We start from the raw sequence: 14,441 nt of genomic DNA, 5'->3' as shown, positions 1-14,441 counted from the left end.
AGATACGTATTGATATTCGGAATGTATACAGTTGTAAAACTTTTTATCCACACTTTATTTCAACAAAAAAAAGTGTGAACGCAATTTGCTCATCTTTTTCTTTTCATTATGCTTCAAATAAAGCATATAGTAAGACGTTACAAATATATAAAGATTGATCACTAGGAAGGGTTTTTTGTTTAATTATATTTTTGAATATAAAAAAATAAGGCATAAGTTCTATTAAACTTTTGCATTGATACACAAATTTAACATGGGCATTTATTTTTTGATCATATATTTTTCTAGAAATTACGGATGGAGCCATTTGAGAAGGGATGCAATTTATAATGTCTTTTAGAAGTAAAAGGATAGTTAGTTTTGCCAATGATATTACATCTGAATTTCGCTCTAAATTATCTACATAAGAATCCAATTTAATTAAATTATTTGTTTCTTCTAATGCTAATTCAGATGTGTAATTATTATTATTGTTATTTTCTTTAAGATTTGGTGATGTATCCTTCATGTTTTTGGTTTTCTTAAATACCGAAGAATTTTTTACTTTTTTACTTTTTTTTATATTTTCATTTGCTTTTTTGTGGTTGTTAATTTTTTCATTATAGGTCTGATCAGTTTCATTTCTAGATATTATAATAGAATTATTGGTAGTGTCATTGGGTTTTGGTACTTCGCTTATATTATTATCTTCAATTAAATTTTTTTCAACATCATTATTCGGTGCATAAACTTCATTTTCATATCTTAATAGTATCTCGTTCGTATTTTCATTATCCTTTATATTTCCATTGTTTTTATTTATGCTTAAACTATAATTTTTTTTTTTTTTTTTTTTTTCGTTTCCATTATACATTTGTACTCCATTTAATTCTGCAGTAAAATTTTCATTTACGTCCTTAACATTCTTTACAGTTTTTTGTTTTTTGTCTTTGATTATTTCTCTGCTTTGGATATTATTAATTTTTGTTCCATTTTCCGAAAGCTGCATATGCTCAATAAAATTCACCCCATCCTTCACATGACCATTATTGCAATCATGCTCACTATATACATCGCTATTACATGATTTGATATTGGACATTTCATAATTTTGTATTTCAGTATTGCATGTCTCTTTATTTTCGGATTCTTGACGATTCGAACTGAAACATTTTCCTTCTAAATTGCATCCATTGAGGATTTCCATGTTAGCACCTTTTTTGTAATTTGCACAATCAACATCGTTTAACAAATTTTGATTTTCATATGATGAAACATTTTTATTCTCGATATTTTTCATTTGATTATATAAATCATGTGTATCATTATTTAATATTAAAGTATCAGAATTTTTTTTTTTTTTTTTTTCAATGTGTAAATTTGAGTGTGTCTTATTTTCTTCCAAATTATATGATGAAAAATAATTAGCATTTAGAAGGCTCGTTTCTTCATATGTAGAATTATCTTGGTTATTTTGTGTTTTATTATCTTTTACATTTAGTTGATTTTCTTGAATGGAATTTAAAAAGGGCGTATTGTTTTTCTTAAGCTGAAGATCATTATATAATGTTGTTGGTTGGGTAACTGTGTTGTAATATGTATTTTTTTTTATATAATTATTATGAATTAGTTTCATTAAAAAATCATAATTTTTTTCATTTAAGAAATAATCTAGATATAATTTTTTATATTCTATTGTTAATATGCATGCATATAAAAATCCAAAAACTTTACAATCAAACTTTTTAAAATATAATAATGTATTCGTTTCTTTTTCGAGAATTTTAATAACCCATCTTTTCTTATCCCTTTCATAAAATATATTTTGTTTTTGTAAATTTCGCATTTTTTCAATCACATTATTTGAGAGTCTAATTCCTAACACATTGTATAATATCGATTCAGTTTTACAATTAAACATTTTATCATCACTTTTTTCTGAAAGCTTCAGATTTTCCTTATCGTTTACATTTGAGTTTTCATTATTTTCTTTTTTAGAAACAAAACATTCTTTACTTTTAGAAATAATTCCATTCTCTATATTATCTTCACTAGAAATATTATTTTCTGTAGTCTTATCACTTGTTTCAATACCATTATAGCTAATATTCGATTTGTTTTCATTAACATGTATGGGTAATAACAAAGGTATTGATGTTTTATCTGGTACTTCATTATTTAATACTTTTATTGTTTCAGTTAGATTCTCTTTATTTATATTATAATCCTTGTTATTTAAAACTTCATTTATATTGGAGATATGCTCATTTGAACTATTCGTATATTCTTTATTTTTTTCTTCTATTTCATTAGGTTGGTTTTCCTGATCACATGTCTGTTGTTCTTTTGTGTTTATATTTTTTTTCTCGTTAAAAATGTCATCCTTGTCAATTTCTTTCAATTCGCTTTCCATTCCTTTGAAGCAAGGATAAGTACTTTCTTCATTTGAATTTTGTGTCTTATTTTTTATTACTTGATCATTTTCAATATGCATATTAATTGAAATAAAAAATATATTTTCTTCTTCAGAAAGATTTGCAAAAATATTATACCTTTCCTTAATGTGGTTATATTTGCGTTCTAGGGCTAACTGTCGTGACTTATGATAAGAACTATTTTTAGTTGATACATTTTTTTTATTTTCTTTATCATTTAAGGTATTTTTTTCATTTTCAATTTTATATACCCAGTTTTTATTTTTATTATCATAATAAATGTCATATATAGGGAATAATATATATTTTAATTCGTTTTCTGAATATAAATTTTCTATTTTTTCTTTTTCTAAAAGATTTATTATATCACATAAATTTAAATTAGTATTATTGTATTTTTCTTTTCTTTCCCTCAATAAATTTTCATTTACAAATTTAGGATCATAAGACCCTTTATTAGTATTAGAACATTTTTTAAAATTCAAGCCCTTAAGCGAGTGATTTTTTCTGTCTGGATTTTTATGTTCACTGCAAATGGAAGGAACACACTCTGTGTTTATGTTATTACTATTATGCGTATCGGTTATTATTTCATCTTTTACGTTCACATTTTCCAAAATATCCATTCCTTTAATTTGCTCACAATTTTTATCATTTTTTTTATTAATAGCATAATTTTCCTTATCCACATCTTGATTTATCGTGAATTTGTTGCTTTCGTAATAAAAACTTTCATCATCATCATCATCATTATTATCAACTATTTTGTTATTGCAGTTGTCATATGATAAGTTTTTCTCTACATTTTTGTCTAATTTATTCCCTTGTCCTTGTTTTTTAACTTTTCCGAGTCCTTGCTGTTCTTTTAACTTATTTCTCAAATATGCATTTCGAAGATTCTTTAAAATATACGCATTATAACTATTATTTTTATATATATCATATTGATGATTTTTGTATGTATTTAAATTAATAACAGAGTATTCATTTATTTTAAGTTTCTTTTTTGAATTCTGATCCAAATCACAATTTAAATTTCGTTTAATATTTTCTTTTTTTATAATAATTTCTCCATTTTCAGTTTTTTTCTTATCATAAAAGTTCATTTCATTAATCATCATATCTTTATTTCTTTTCTCATCATTATCGTTAAAATTTTTTTCACAAGAAAAATGTAAATTAGTTTCATTTTTCGAAACATCATTATGATCACCGTTTTTTTTACCATTTTCATTTGGGCTTTCGTCAAGTTTGTCTTTCCTGACAATATTGGCAACATTTCCTGAATTATTACTGTTAAATGGGTTTATTGTTGTATTATTAGTATTTATGGGCATATTATTTTGATGTACATATATTGTCATATCATCATTTGTATTATCTATTCGATCATCATTTTTGTGACATATATCATTACATAAAATATCTGAAAGAGGAGATGAAGGATCTAGGTGTAAATATGTGTTATATAAAGGGTTATTGAGGGGAGAGTTAGAATATACTTTTTCATCTTGTTCATTATTTGTGTTACTTAAATTTTCTGAAGATTTTTCAGCACTAGTCGTGGCGGTCAGCATTCGATCACTAAGCTCGCAATAGGTATTAGTTGTACTTTTACCTATTGAAGCATCAAATGTTTGTTTGCAAAGTATATTATTATTATTATTGTTATCATTATTTTTTATATTTTCCATTTGGAATGGAGGAGAACAATTATCTGAAATAGTGTTTTTTTCACTTTTTTGATGTTCTTCAATAATTTCATTTGATAAATTTTCTCCTTTACATAGTATAAGATCATCTATTTTTTCTTTAAAATTGGTGTCTTTTTTTTTATTTTTTTTTATTTTTACATTACTATCACTCCCTTTTCGATGAGGTACATATATATTTTTACAAATCTCTTTCGTTTTTTTCATTGTACTTGTTTTTGATGCTTCGCTTTCGGAAATATCTTCATTATTGAACGTCTCCTTTATAATAATACCATTTTCAATACTATTCTCAATACCATTCTCAATACCATTTTCTCGATCTTCGGAATAATTGTCTTCACATGTTTCTTCCAAATTTGTACATAACTCCAGAGAACTGCAACCTTTTTTATTTGAAATTTCTTCCTTACAATTATTATGGAATATATTTTGTTGGCACTCTAATTGAGAAGAAGTGATTTCGTTTACGTTGAGGTTATTTTTATTATATGTTTCATTTGTGTGTGAGTTGCAGTTCCATTTATCACTGCCACTACTACTAACATGACAATTGCTACTACTGTTTTCATTACAGTTTTCATAATTTTCGTCATAGGAAGTAGCATATTTATTTTCTACACCCATATCATTGCACCTTTGATTTTCGGTGTGATCAAAAGTATTACTTGTATCTTTTTCGTTTTTTATTATATAACTATTTTCTTTTTTGGAATTAGACATATCGTAATATATATATTTTTTTAAAGCAGAGCATGTTATGGGTATATTTATCATTGATATATTTGTATTTATATTTTTGTTGTTTGCATTAATGATATTAATATGATTATAATTGTTATTTATCTTAATATCATCATTATTATTTTTAGAATTATTATTTTCCATACTTTCATTTTCCATTACATTATTTGTTTTCAATATATCCTGTTCGTTACAAAAAATATTCATATTATTTTGCATACAAAAATCTTCTTCACTTTGTGATAAGAATTGTTTATTCTCGTCTACACTAGTGTAATATTTATTTCTTTCAAGAGCATTATAATATGTATTAACTTTGATAATATCTTGGATCGTATCCTTTATATTATTATCAATGTTATGCATGTTTATAGACTTATTTGTGCTTCTTTTATTATTTGTGTACCTAAATATTTTACTATTAAAATTATTTCTTTTACCTACACTATTTATTTTTTCATATATCTTTATGTATTTTTCATCATTTCTTTTTTTCTTTTTTAATATTGTATATCTTTCAATTGATAAATTAGTAAAACGACGATTTTTCAAATTCATTATATATATATATATATACATATGTATATATATATATTATGGTAAATGTTTTTTTCTAGTGCATATGTCTGTGCATACTTCATGTGTAAAAAGCTCCAAATTATTAACTTAAAAAATATATATATACAAATAAATTAACTTAAATGTGAAAATAAGAACAAATATGTTGGTGTAGTGGATTTATTATTATTTTTTTTATGGTAGAATAAATGTATTTCATACAAAATTGTTATCTGCTAAAATAACATACATTGCTATTAGCAATTACGTATTTTTCCCTTTAAGCTACATATATATATATATTCTATATTATTAATTATTTCTTTACATTTCTCTTGAAATGTGACAGAATTAAGCTACAGAATTTACAAAAATTCTGTAATATATATATAATATATAAAATGATGTATTCCTATAATTTCAGTATATTAAACATAAAGGGATAATTCGTATTCCACACAATATTGTAAGAATATATTTTTGCAATGATGTATACATTCGTATGTATAGATTGCCTCATGCATATACATACAAATATATATACACAAAATAATACATGAATAAAAAAAGTTTATCATATTCAACTATATTTTTATAATTAAAATAAAATATAACAAGGTATGCATATGTATATATATATATATATACTGTATCTTTATTTACACTGTTTAGAATAAAAAAAATACACATTGCCAAAGCATGCATATATATAGAATATTAATGGGATGAGTGATATAAAATATACAATTTTCAAAAAAAATATCGAAAAATACATAATTTAAATATTATATTTAATTTCATAGATTATTATGCACGTGTGTTATTCGTAGCATACTTTTCCTTAGGATGTAAGGGATTTGCAACTGATGACATAATATAAGATTAAAATGGAGGGAAATAAGTAACAAAAAAAAAAAAAAAAGAAATTCAGAAAAACTATAAAAAGCAAAAAAAGTAATTATAACAATATCACTCTTGCTTTAGTGCAAGAGATGCGTTCTATATATTAAATGTCATCATATTAGAGCAGCTAATATGCTAAAAATATAGAGAAAGGATTGCATTTATAAATAGAAATTATTTTTTTTTCGTTTTTTTTTTCGTTTTTTTTTTTAGTATTTATTATATTTAAATGTCTTATTTGAGAATAGTTTTAACTAAAAATAGTACACGAATGTGATGTTAAAGGAAAATATGAAATAAGAATAAAAAGTTGAAAAATAAAATATCTAAATCGAGAAATTTATAAAAAAATACAATAAAAAATAAAAGAGTAAAGAAAAGGACATTCAGAATTTTTAATGTATATACGCACCTTATTTTTTTTATATATAGTTTCCGAAATTGTAGAATTCAAAAAAAATATACATACATATATATTTTCCTTTATCGTAAAAATTTATCATAGAATTATTTTTATTTTCACAAAAATGTCCATGCTTGCACACCACCTTTATTCTTAAGTTTAAGATTATTGTTTATTTTTTTTTATAAGAATTTTCGTAATTGATGTAGTAAAAATATTTTTTTGTGCTTAATAAAAAAAAATGCTACCATTAGAAATATTAAAAGTTTTAAGATATTTTATCTCTTATCTTAGTTTTTTCGAAAAGAGCGTAACATATATATATATATATATATGTATGTACGCATAAAATAAAATTCCACGAAAAAAAATGAGTAAAATGAGGTGAATAAAATACTATCGTCGAAATAAAAGGGCAAATTTACAAAAAATACAAAACAATTGTGCTATTTTGCGCATTTTGCTATAAAAAATTAGTTGCACATAGTACAATCTTTAAAATAAAAATATAGAGATATAAATAAACTCATGAGAAATGTGAGAATACACATATATTGTATAAAAACTGTGAAAGGAAAATACCACGTGCCTTTTTCTTATTTCTTCCTTTTTTATTTTTACATTTCAATATTTTGTGGCATTTCTATTTAAAATATTAAGTTTTTGTGTGTATTATGAATGTATATAAAGTTTATACATGCACATATGGAACTGTATAAATTTCAAGAGAAAATACCTTAATCTATGATTTTAGGGGATGCTGGGTGAAAAATAAATGTAGAAAGATACCCTTTTTATATAACACAAATTAATATTTGAAAAATAAAAGTGTTTCTATTTATTTCTTTATTATAATAAATTTCCATAAATTGAAAAATAAAGTGTTATATAATTATATCGCATATTAACACACTGTACGCGCAAAGTATTTCTATTTAAATTCAACTAAATATGCCTTATTGAATTTGAGTATTTAATTGATACATATTTCTTGTGTTATTTCTGCGTGTGTGGATATATTTAAATTGAAAAAATGTAATCTATAAATAAGCATATATTTAATTTCGTGCTCCTGGTCTTTTTTTCCGTATCCAATATTTTAAAAAAAGTTTATTGTCATATATATTATCGGAATTTGTTTTGACATTGTAATTACTCTTGGATATATTCTTCATATATAACTTTTTTCCATATTCTATGTTTTTTTTATTTTCTATATTATTTTTTGCACTAACAACAAAATTAAAAAAACTTCGATATTTCTTTAGGATGTTTCTTTCCATTCTTTAATATTGGAGAGGAATATGGATACAAGAAAGCAACAAAAAAAATTATTGCATTATTTTTAATATCTTTTAAAAAAATATAAAGAAATTAACAGTGTCAAAAATGTCACTTTATGATGTATATGTACTACTATTAAAAAAATGAAGGGAAAAAAAAAAAAATAAATAAATAAAAGAAAGAAAGAAACATTTAATTCAGTTCCATTTTCAATTAATAAACATAATGAAATATGATATTATAAATAATACTTAATGGAAGAATATATCTATAAATAACATATAGAATATATGAATATCCATGCGGTACTATTTATATATATATATGTGCTATAAAAGTTTATTCACACAAACTTTATTCCTGCATTTAAATATGGGGTATTTTTTGAGCATATGAGTCATATTTTTATATAATTTTAATATTAATAAGTTTTTGAAAATTTTTAAGTCAATTTTACTTTAAAAAAATCAAAGTACACATATAATAGTACATATATAATATTATTTAAAAAAATTAATAAAATTTTACAATATAAAATCGCGAAATAAGTTATTTTTAACAATCGTATTATTATTTGGAGTGTAACGGATAAAAAAAATACAAAAAAAAAATAATTAAATAACATAAAAACTGTCTCCTTACATTAAAATGCTTATTATTTATAAATGTGTAAAAAATATGACTCTGATAAAACCTAGTGAGCATTTTTAAAGAAAAGCTTTTCATTAAATTAAAAATAGATTCTAAATTTGACAATTTTGTAATTATTTTGTAAAAGATAAATGGTGATAACATTAAAAGGGGGTATATTTTTTTGAGATACTATTATCATTTGGCTTTTCAATATTAGGAAAACATGCTGGATTATAATTTTTTTAATTAAAAATTTTGAGAAATATTTTTACTCATTTATCTTGCCACATTATACATATGCTTTATATTGTCCTAGTTTTTATTTTTCAATTATTTCTTTTTAAAATGATTATATTTCTTCATAATTTTTTATCCGTTTTGTTATCATTCGATATCAAACCATTTGATAATAACTTCTGAATAGAATTTGATGTTTCACTTTTTGTTATGGATTCTTCTTCAGTTTTTTTGATATCCTTCATCGTTTCATCTTTTTTTAAAGACTCTTTAGTTGCTAGCTTTTCATAGGTTGTCTTTTCCTTTTTTTTTATTTTTTCTTCTTTTTTTAAATTTTCTTTATCCATTTTTTTTTGCCTTTTGACTGCTTCCATTTTTTGAGACATTACGTTTAGTTTTCTCTTTCTTATTTGATATATTTTTTTTAATAGTTCCTCGTTATTAAATAATTTAATTCCTTCTTCCGAAGCCATCCATTTCTGTAGTAAAATGTGTAAAAATATGAGAAAAATAAATAGTGATAATATAAAAGAGATTACATATCAACATTTATGACAATCTAATGACTGTTATATATAATATTTTGATTTATAATAAGCTGCTTTCCGAGTAGCTTTTAGTTTTTGTTAATAAAAACAATATGACCATGTATGGAGGGAGAATGTATGTAAACTCAGATATTTTGTGTATATATAATTTCGAATATGCAAGTTCATTATATTTTACCTTTCTATTATCTTCACATTTAACATAAGTCAAGTATATTTTAAATTTTCGCTCAGTGTCTGCTTTGGTTAAATGATCATACCTGGGATAAATTAATATGAAAAAAAAATAATAAAATAAATATGCTATAATAAACTATACTATATTGTAAGAAAGGAAAAACAATGAAATGATTATCATACAATAAAAGGATTGGGTGTAAAACTTATAAAAACAAATGTGGAATAAAACAGTGTGAAATTCCACTCTTGTACTTACTTTAGCTTAAATTGGTCAACTAATATATCCTTTTTCGTTACTTTTCCGTGAGAATGCTTAAGAACAAATGATATATAATTAGTAAGATATAATTGCGGAAAAATAATGTATATACTAAATTAAACATTGTTTTGAAAAAAAATAAAAAATTCTTACCTTTATTAATCTCTTAATATCATAGTCATCTAAGGTATTTTTCATGTTTTTTGTGTCAGCTAAATATCTGAACGGATTATTATCTTCTGCGTATTGAAAAATTATTGCATAAATATATGTGTATAATCATAAAAAAGGAAAAGACAAAACAAAAAATATGTAGGCATAAATGTAGAATAATAAAGAAATTATAAAAAGCGGAAAAAAATATTACTTCCCCATGTCATGTACTGACACCCATAGTTGTTGTCTTTATATATGAGGTTAAATTCTTTCCATGTGTTTTTATCAAGTACTATAAAAGAAAAAAATAATAGCGATAATAATAACGATGATAATAACGATAATGATGACAATAATAATAACAATAATCATGTTTTGGTTGAATTTTAACCACAATATTCAATAAATTTATATTTTCCACTATTTATTTGCACAACTAAATATACGCATAAGTTGATGCACACATGCATGTTAATATAGATACATACTGTTATAATTTCTTCTTTCGTTTCCTTCAAATTTCCATTCCCAATTAAAAAGTGAAAAAAAGTAAATGTCTTGACTGGTTGGCACAACTAGCGGAGTTATTTCAATATCTTTATTAATTTCATTATCTGGAACAATAAACATATCTTGTGAACTTCCATCACTTTCCTGTGATAAAAAATCAATTATATATATATTAGTTAAATTTTTATATATATCAAACGAAATAAATAGTATATTTATTAATATTTACTGGGCAATATAGCCATTTCAATTTATTACCGTTTCATTTTCTTCATTCTCAGTTGTCAAGTCGATAGCTTCAAATTTTTCATAATAATCTTCGTTTGTGTCATTTTCATATTCCATATCATCATGATAATAAAATGGATACAAATTTATGTTGTCCTAAAATTAGCAAATAAAAAAAAAAAATTATTATTATAGAATGGCAATATTGTGTATACGAATATGGGTGTATAATGATATTTTATTATTTTTCCTCAAAAAATATATACATATGAATATTATACAGGTATACACGCATTTATAAATATTACATCTAAAACTTTATTCACGAGTAGAGCCATATATGGTCGTGTCCAAGAGTTGTCATAAAAAAAAAAACTTCTAACATAATCAGAATTTTTTAACTTCAAATAAAATTCGTTATCTTCCCAAATTTTAGATCTCACATCTTTTTCATTCTGTATAATGTGGTGGGTAAATACAAATAAAATTAAATCATGATTACGATGGAAAATAAAAATGAAATGATAAGGGGAATACTATCGGACTTGTCATCATAATTATAAGAAAAAAGATAAGTTATGAAAAAAAAAATTACCTGCATAACTATTTTACTACCATCAATGCTATCGACTGAAGGAATTTCTTCAATAAATTCTTTATTGTCCACTTTAAAAAATAATAAATATTAAAAAGTTAAAATTGTATTATATAATATGATTATATTAACAATATCAAATAAAGAAGTTATAGGGGTACCATATTTATTTGTTTTTATTTTTTTAAAGCATACCATATAATTTAAAATAATCTGTTACAAGTTTTTTATGATTAGTACATACGTCCACATAATCATTAAATAACTTCTCTTTGTCTGCAAAAAAAATGCATTTTTTTATATATACAGGAAAATATAAACAAGCAAATAACTGTGTGTATATTTATGATAAATGATAGATTATAGCAATAATATAATTTATATTTTTTTTTTTAAACTTGATCAATTATACCATAATTCGCGTTTTCTGTGAATGTGATAAATGACTCGGTTGTGGCCTTTTTATTGCATGAGACTGTAATAGAAATAAAATTTATGTTAAAATAGAAAGTAATAATTATGTCATTATTTTAATCAAACAAGAATAACCACAAATAAAATGGTATAAACATAATAAAGAAATAGATGCACATATTAGTTATAAAAAAATAAATTAAAATATAGTATTACATATAGGAAGCTGGCTTTGAGCCTTCTGGAGATTTTCACTAAGCTCGTTGTTTAAATTAGTAAAATTTGCAATTGAATGCTTAGCAATATGTTCTGTATTGTCATTCGAATTGAGAGCATTTCCACCTTGGCTTTTTTTGAGTGTTAACCATGATAATATAAGGTTTTGTTGTTTTGATTTCTTTTCTTCTACTTTATTTTGAACTGCAGTGTCTAACTTAACAATAGTTGATGTTTTTTTTTCTTCTTGTTTTTTGATTTCCATTTTTTTTTTTGAAATTTTTTTTTTCTCGATTAATATTCTTTTACACCTCTTTTCTGATTCCATATATTGCCTTTTTTTTAATTCATTTAAATAATCATACATTTTTATAGTATTTTGTAAATCTTTAGACATAATCGAACTTTTTAATTTAATTAGAGTTTTATATATTTTGCTAATATTACTTCGAAGTTCTTTATAATATTTAAATATTTCTTTATAATAAGAAGGAAAACTATCATAATTGTCATTTTCCCAAACCCATAGACATTCTTTTTCATTATTATCATTTTTACTTACATTCATTATTTTCATATTATTCCCTAAATTTTTTCTGCTTAATAATATAGGGATACACGAATATAAATTTTCTTTACTAATAGATATACTGTTGAAAGATAGTTTTTCATTTTCTGCATCATCGAATAAATATTCATCATCTGATAAATTGTCTATCGAAATATCATTTTCATTATTCATGTTAATATTACGATTTTCGATAGGGGAATTATTATTGTCTGTGATTTTGTTTTCTTTGTCTATTTCTACAATTGGTGAACAATCGTTACTTTTTATGTTTTTTTTTTCTATATCATTAGTTATTAAAAAATCACTTTTTTCCATTTTGGTATTATTATCAAGTGCAAATTTTACAGGAAGCATATCATATGTTAATTCGTTATTATTTAAAACATAATACAACAAATCAACAAGTTCTGTTAAATTGCAGATTGATCCTTCACATAAAAATCTTATAATATATTTTTCCTTAGAAGAGATATTCACAGAATTGAACATAATATTTGATTTTTCAATCGAATTTAACATTTCATTATTTTCATTAAATGATATGTTTCTTATTTTATTAATTCTTTTAATATTGTTAAGAATATTATAGCATGGTAGTTGATTTTTCAAAATTGTTTCTATTTGTGAATTAATATTTGGCATAAGTTCTATCCATTTATTAAATTCCCCATTATCTTCTTCTATGTTAATAATGTTATTACTGCTTTCAAGTTTTGCAATTTTTGTGGAATTTTTCTTTTTTAAATCATTATTATTTCTACATATTCTTGGACTAGCTGAACTATTTGTTGAACTGTCTAATAAATTATAAGTATCATTTTTACTTAAATTTGATTCAAATTCATTAATCTTATAGATATGCTGATTACTGCTATAATTATTGTTGATATTGTATATATTTGCTTCTTCAATATTATTACTTTTGTTATTTGAAGTTTTATTTTCAAGTGTGCAATTTTTTTTTGACTTATCCTTATAATTCTTATTTATATTGTCTATTTGCTCTTTTTCATTTTTCTTTTGTCCTTTTTTTTTATTCAATACAGTACCCTTTGAAGGGTTATTATTTGCATCCGATATATTTTTTTTTTTAACTTCATTAGTGTCCTCAACTAAATTTGCTCCTATAGAACAACATTTATTAAATTCAATTTCTTCGTCAAAGGATAAAACAGCTTTTCCGCTTAATATTTTTTCCTTAATATCATTTTTTTTTTTTTTCTCTTTTTTGTCACTTGACTTTTTTTTAGCTGTGTTTTCCATTATATGTATATATTTTTATCTCGTTTTGGGGGTGTTTTTTTTTTCCGTACTCTTATTCTTTATTTTTCTCTTTATATGTTTTATTAGTTTTATTAGTTTTATTAGTTTTATTTATATATTTTTATATTATTTTATATACTTCTTATTTAACAAAGTTTAACGTATGTTTATCTTTAAATTAATCCTTAAAAATACATGAAGCAAGCAATATAACAAATAATTCACACAAAATATATATATGCTTATTATTTATACACACATTCGTGTATGCATATATAATATATGCTTGTGTGGATATATGCAAATAAAACTATTCATATAAGTGTAAAATATATGCATTGTATAAAGGAATTTAATAAAGTATATTTAATTCAAACACATTTTAGGGGAAAAAAATGCAGCTTAACCTTACTTTTTTTTGGGCTTCATTAAATTATTTTGTATTCTTATATTATTAATATTTGTTTTTTATATATAATATATTATGCATCTCAATATTTAGTTATTGCTTTTATGAAATGTATGTATGCACTAATGCATATTTCGATTTAAGCATACATAAATTACGTGCCATATATTTTATTATTTATTTTATTTTTTTACACTATTCTTG

At 22.9% G+C, this 14,441-nt stretch overlaps 3 protein-coding genes across 3 annotated transcripts; all 3 read right to left on the bottom strand.

The window, feature by feature from the left end:
* Positions 1-106: 106 nt before the first annotated feature.
* On the bottom strand, positions 107-5,428 carry PY17X_1419800 (ACDC domain-containing protein, putative; the record flags this gene model as incomplete). The annotated part of the gene is made up of 1 exon (XM_724689.1): positions 107-5,428. The coding sequence occupies one exon, from the start codon at positions 5,426-5,428 to the stop codon at positions 107-109; it is 5,322 nt and encodes a 1,773-aa protein (XP_729782.1).
* A 2,364-nt stretch (positions 5,429-7,792) lies between these two features.
* On the bottom strand, positions 7,793-8,017 carry PY17X_1419700 (conserved protein, unknown function; the record flags this gene model as incomplete). The annotated part of the gene is made up of 1 exon (XM_022957491.1): positions 7,793-8,017. The coding sequence occupies one exon, from the start codon at positions 8,015-8,017 to the stop codon at positions 7,793-7,795; it is 225 nt and encodes a 74-aa protein (XP_022812874.1).
* Positions 8,018-9,010: 993 nt separating this feature from the next.
* Positions 9,011-13,828, bottom strand: PY17X_1419600 (conserved Plasmodium protein, unknown function; the record flags this gene model as incomplete). Its single annotated transcript, XM_022957490.1, has 12 exons — positions 9,011-9,367; positions 9,615-9,696; positions 9,873-9,928; positions 10,029-10,114; positions 10,243-10,323; positions 10,520-10,685; positions 10,800-10,925; positions 11,078-11,224; positions 11,365-11,435; positions 11,560-11,640; positions 11,777-11,839; positions 11,995-13,828. The coding sequence occupies 12 exons, from the start codon at positions 13,826-13,828 to the stop codon at positions 9,011-9,013; spliced, it is 3,150 nt and encodes a 1,049-aa protein (XP_022812873.1).
* Between the last annotated feature and the right edge of the window lie 613 nt (positions 13,829-14,441).

Source organism: Plasmodium yoelii, assembly GCF_900002385.2.
Source record: "Plasmodium yoelii strain 17X genome assembly, chromosome: 14".
Taxonomy (NCBI): Eukaryota; Apicomplexa; class Aconoidasida; order Haemosporida; family Plasmodiidae; genus Plasmodium; species Plasmodium yoelii.
Note: the sequence above shows the minus strand (reverse complement) of the source record. Positions and strands in the feature narration are given on the sequence as shown.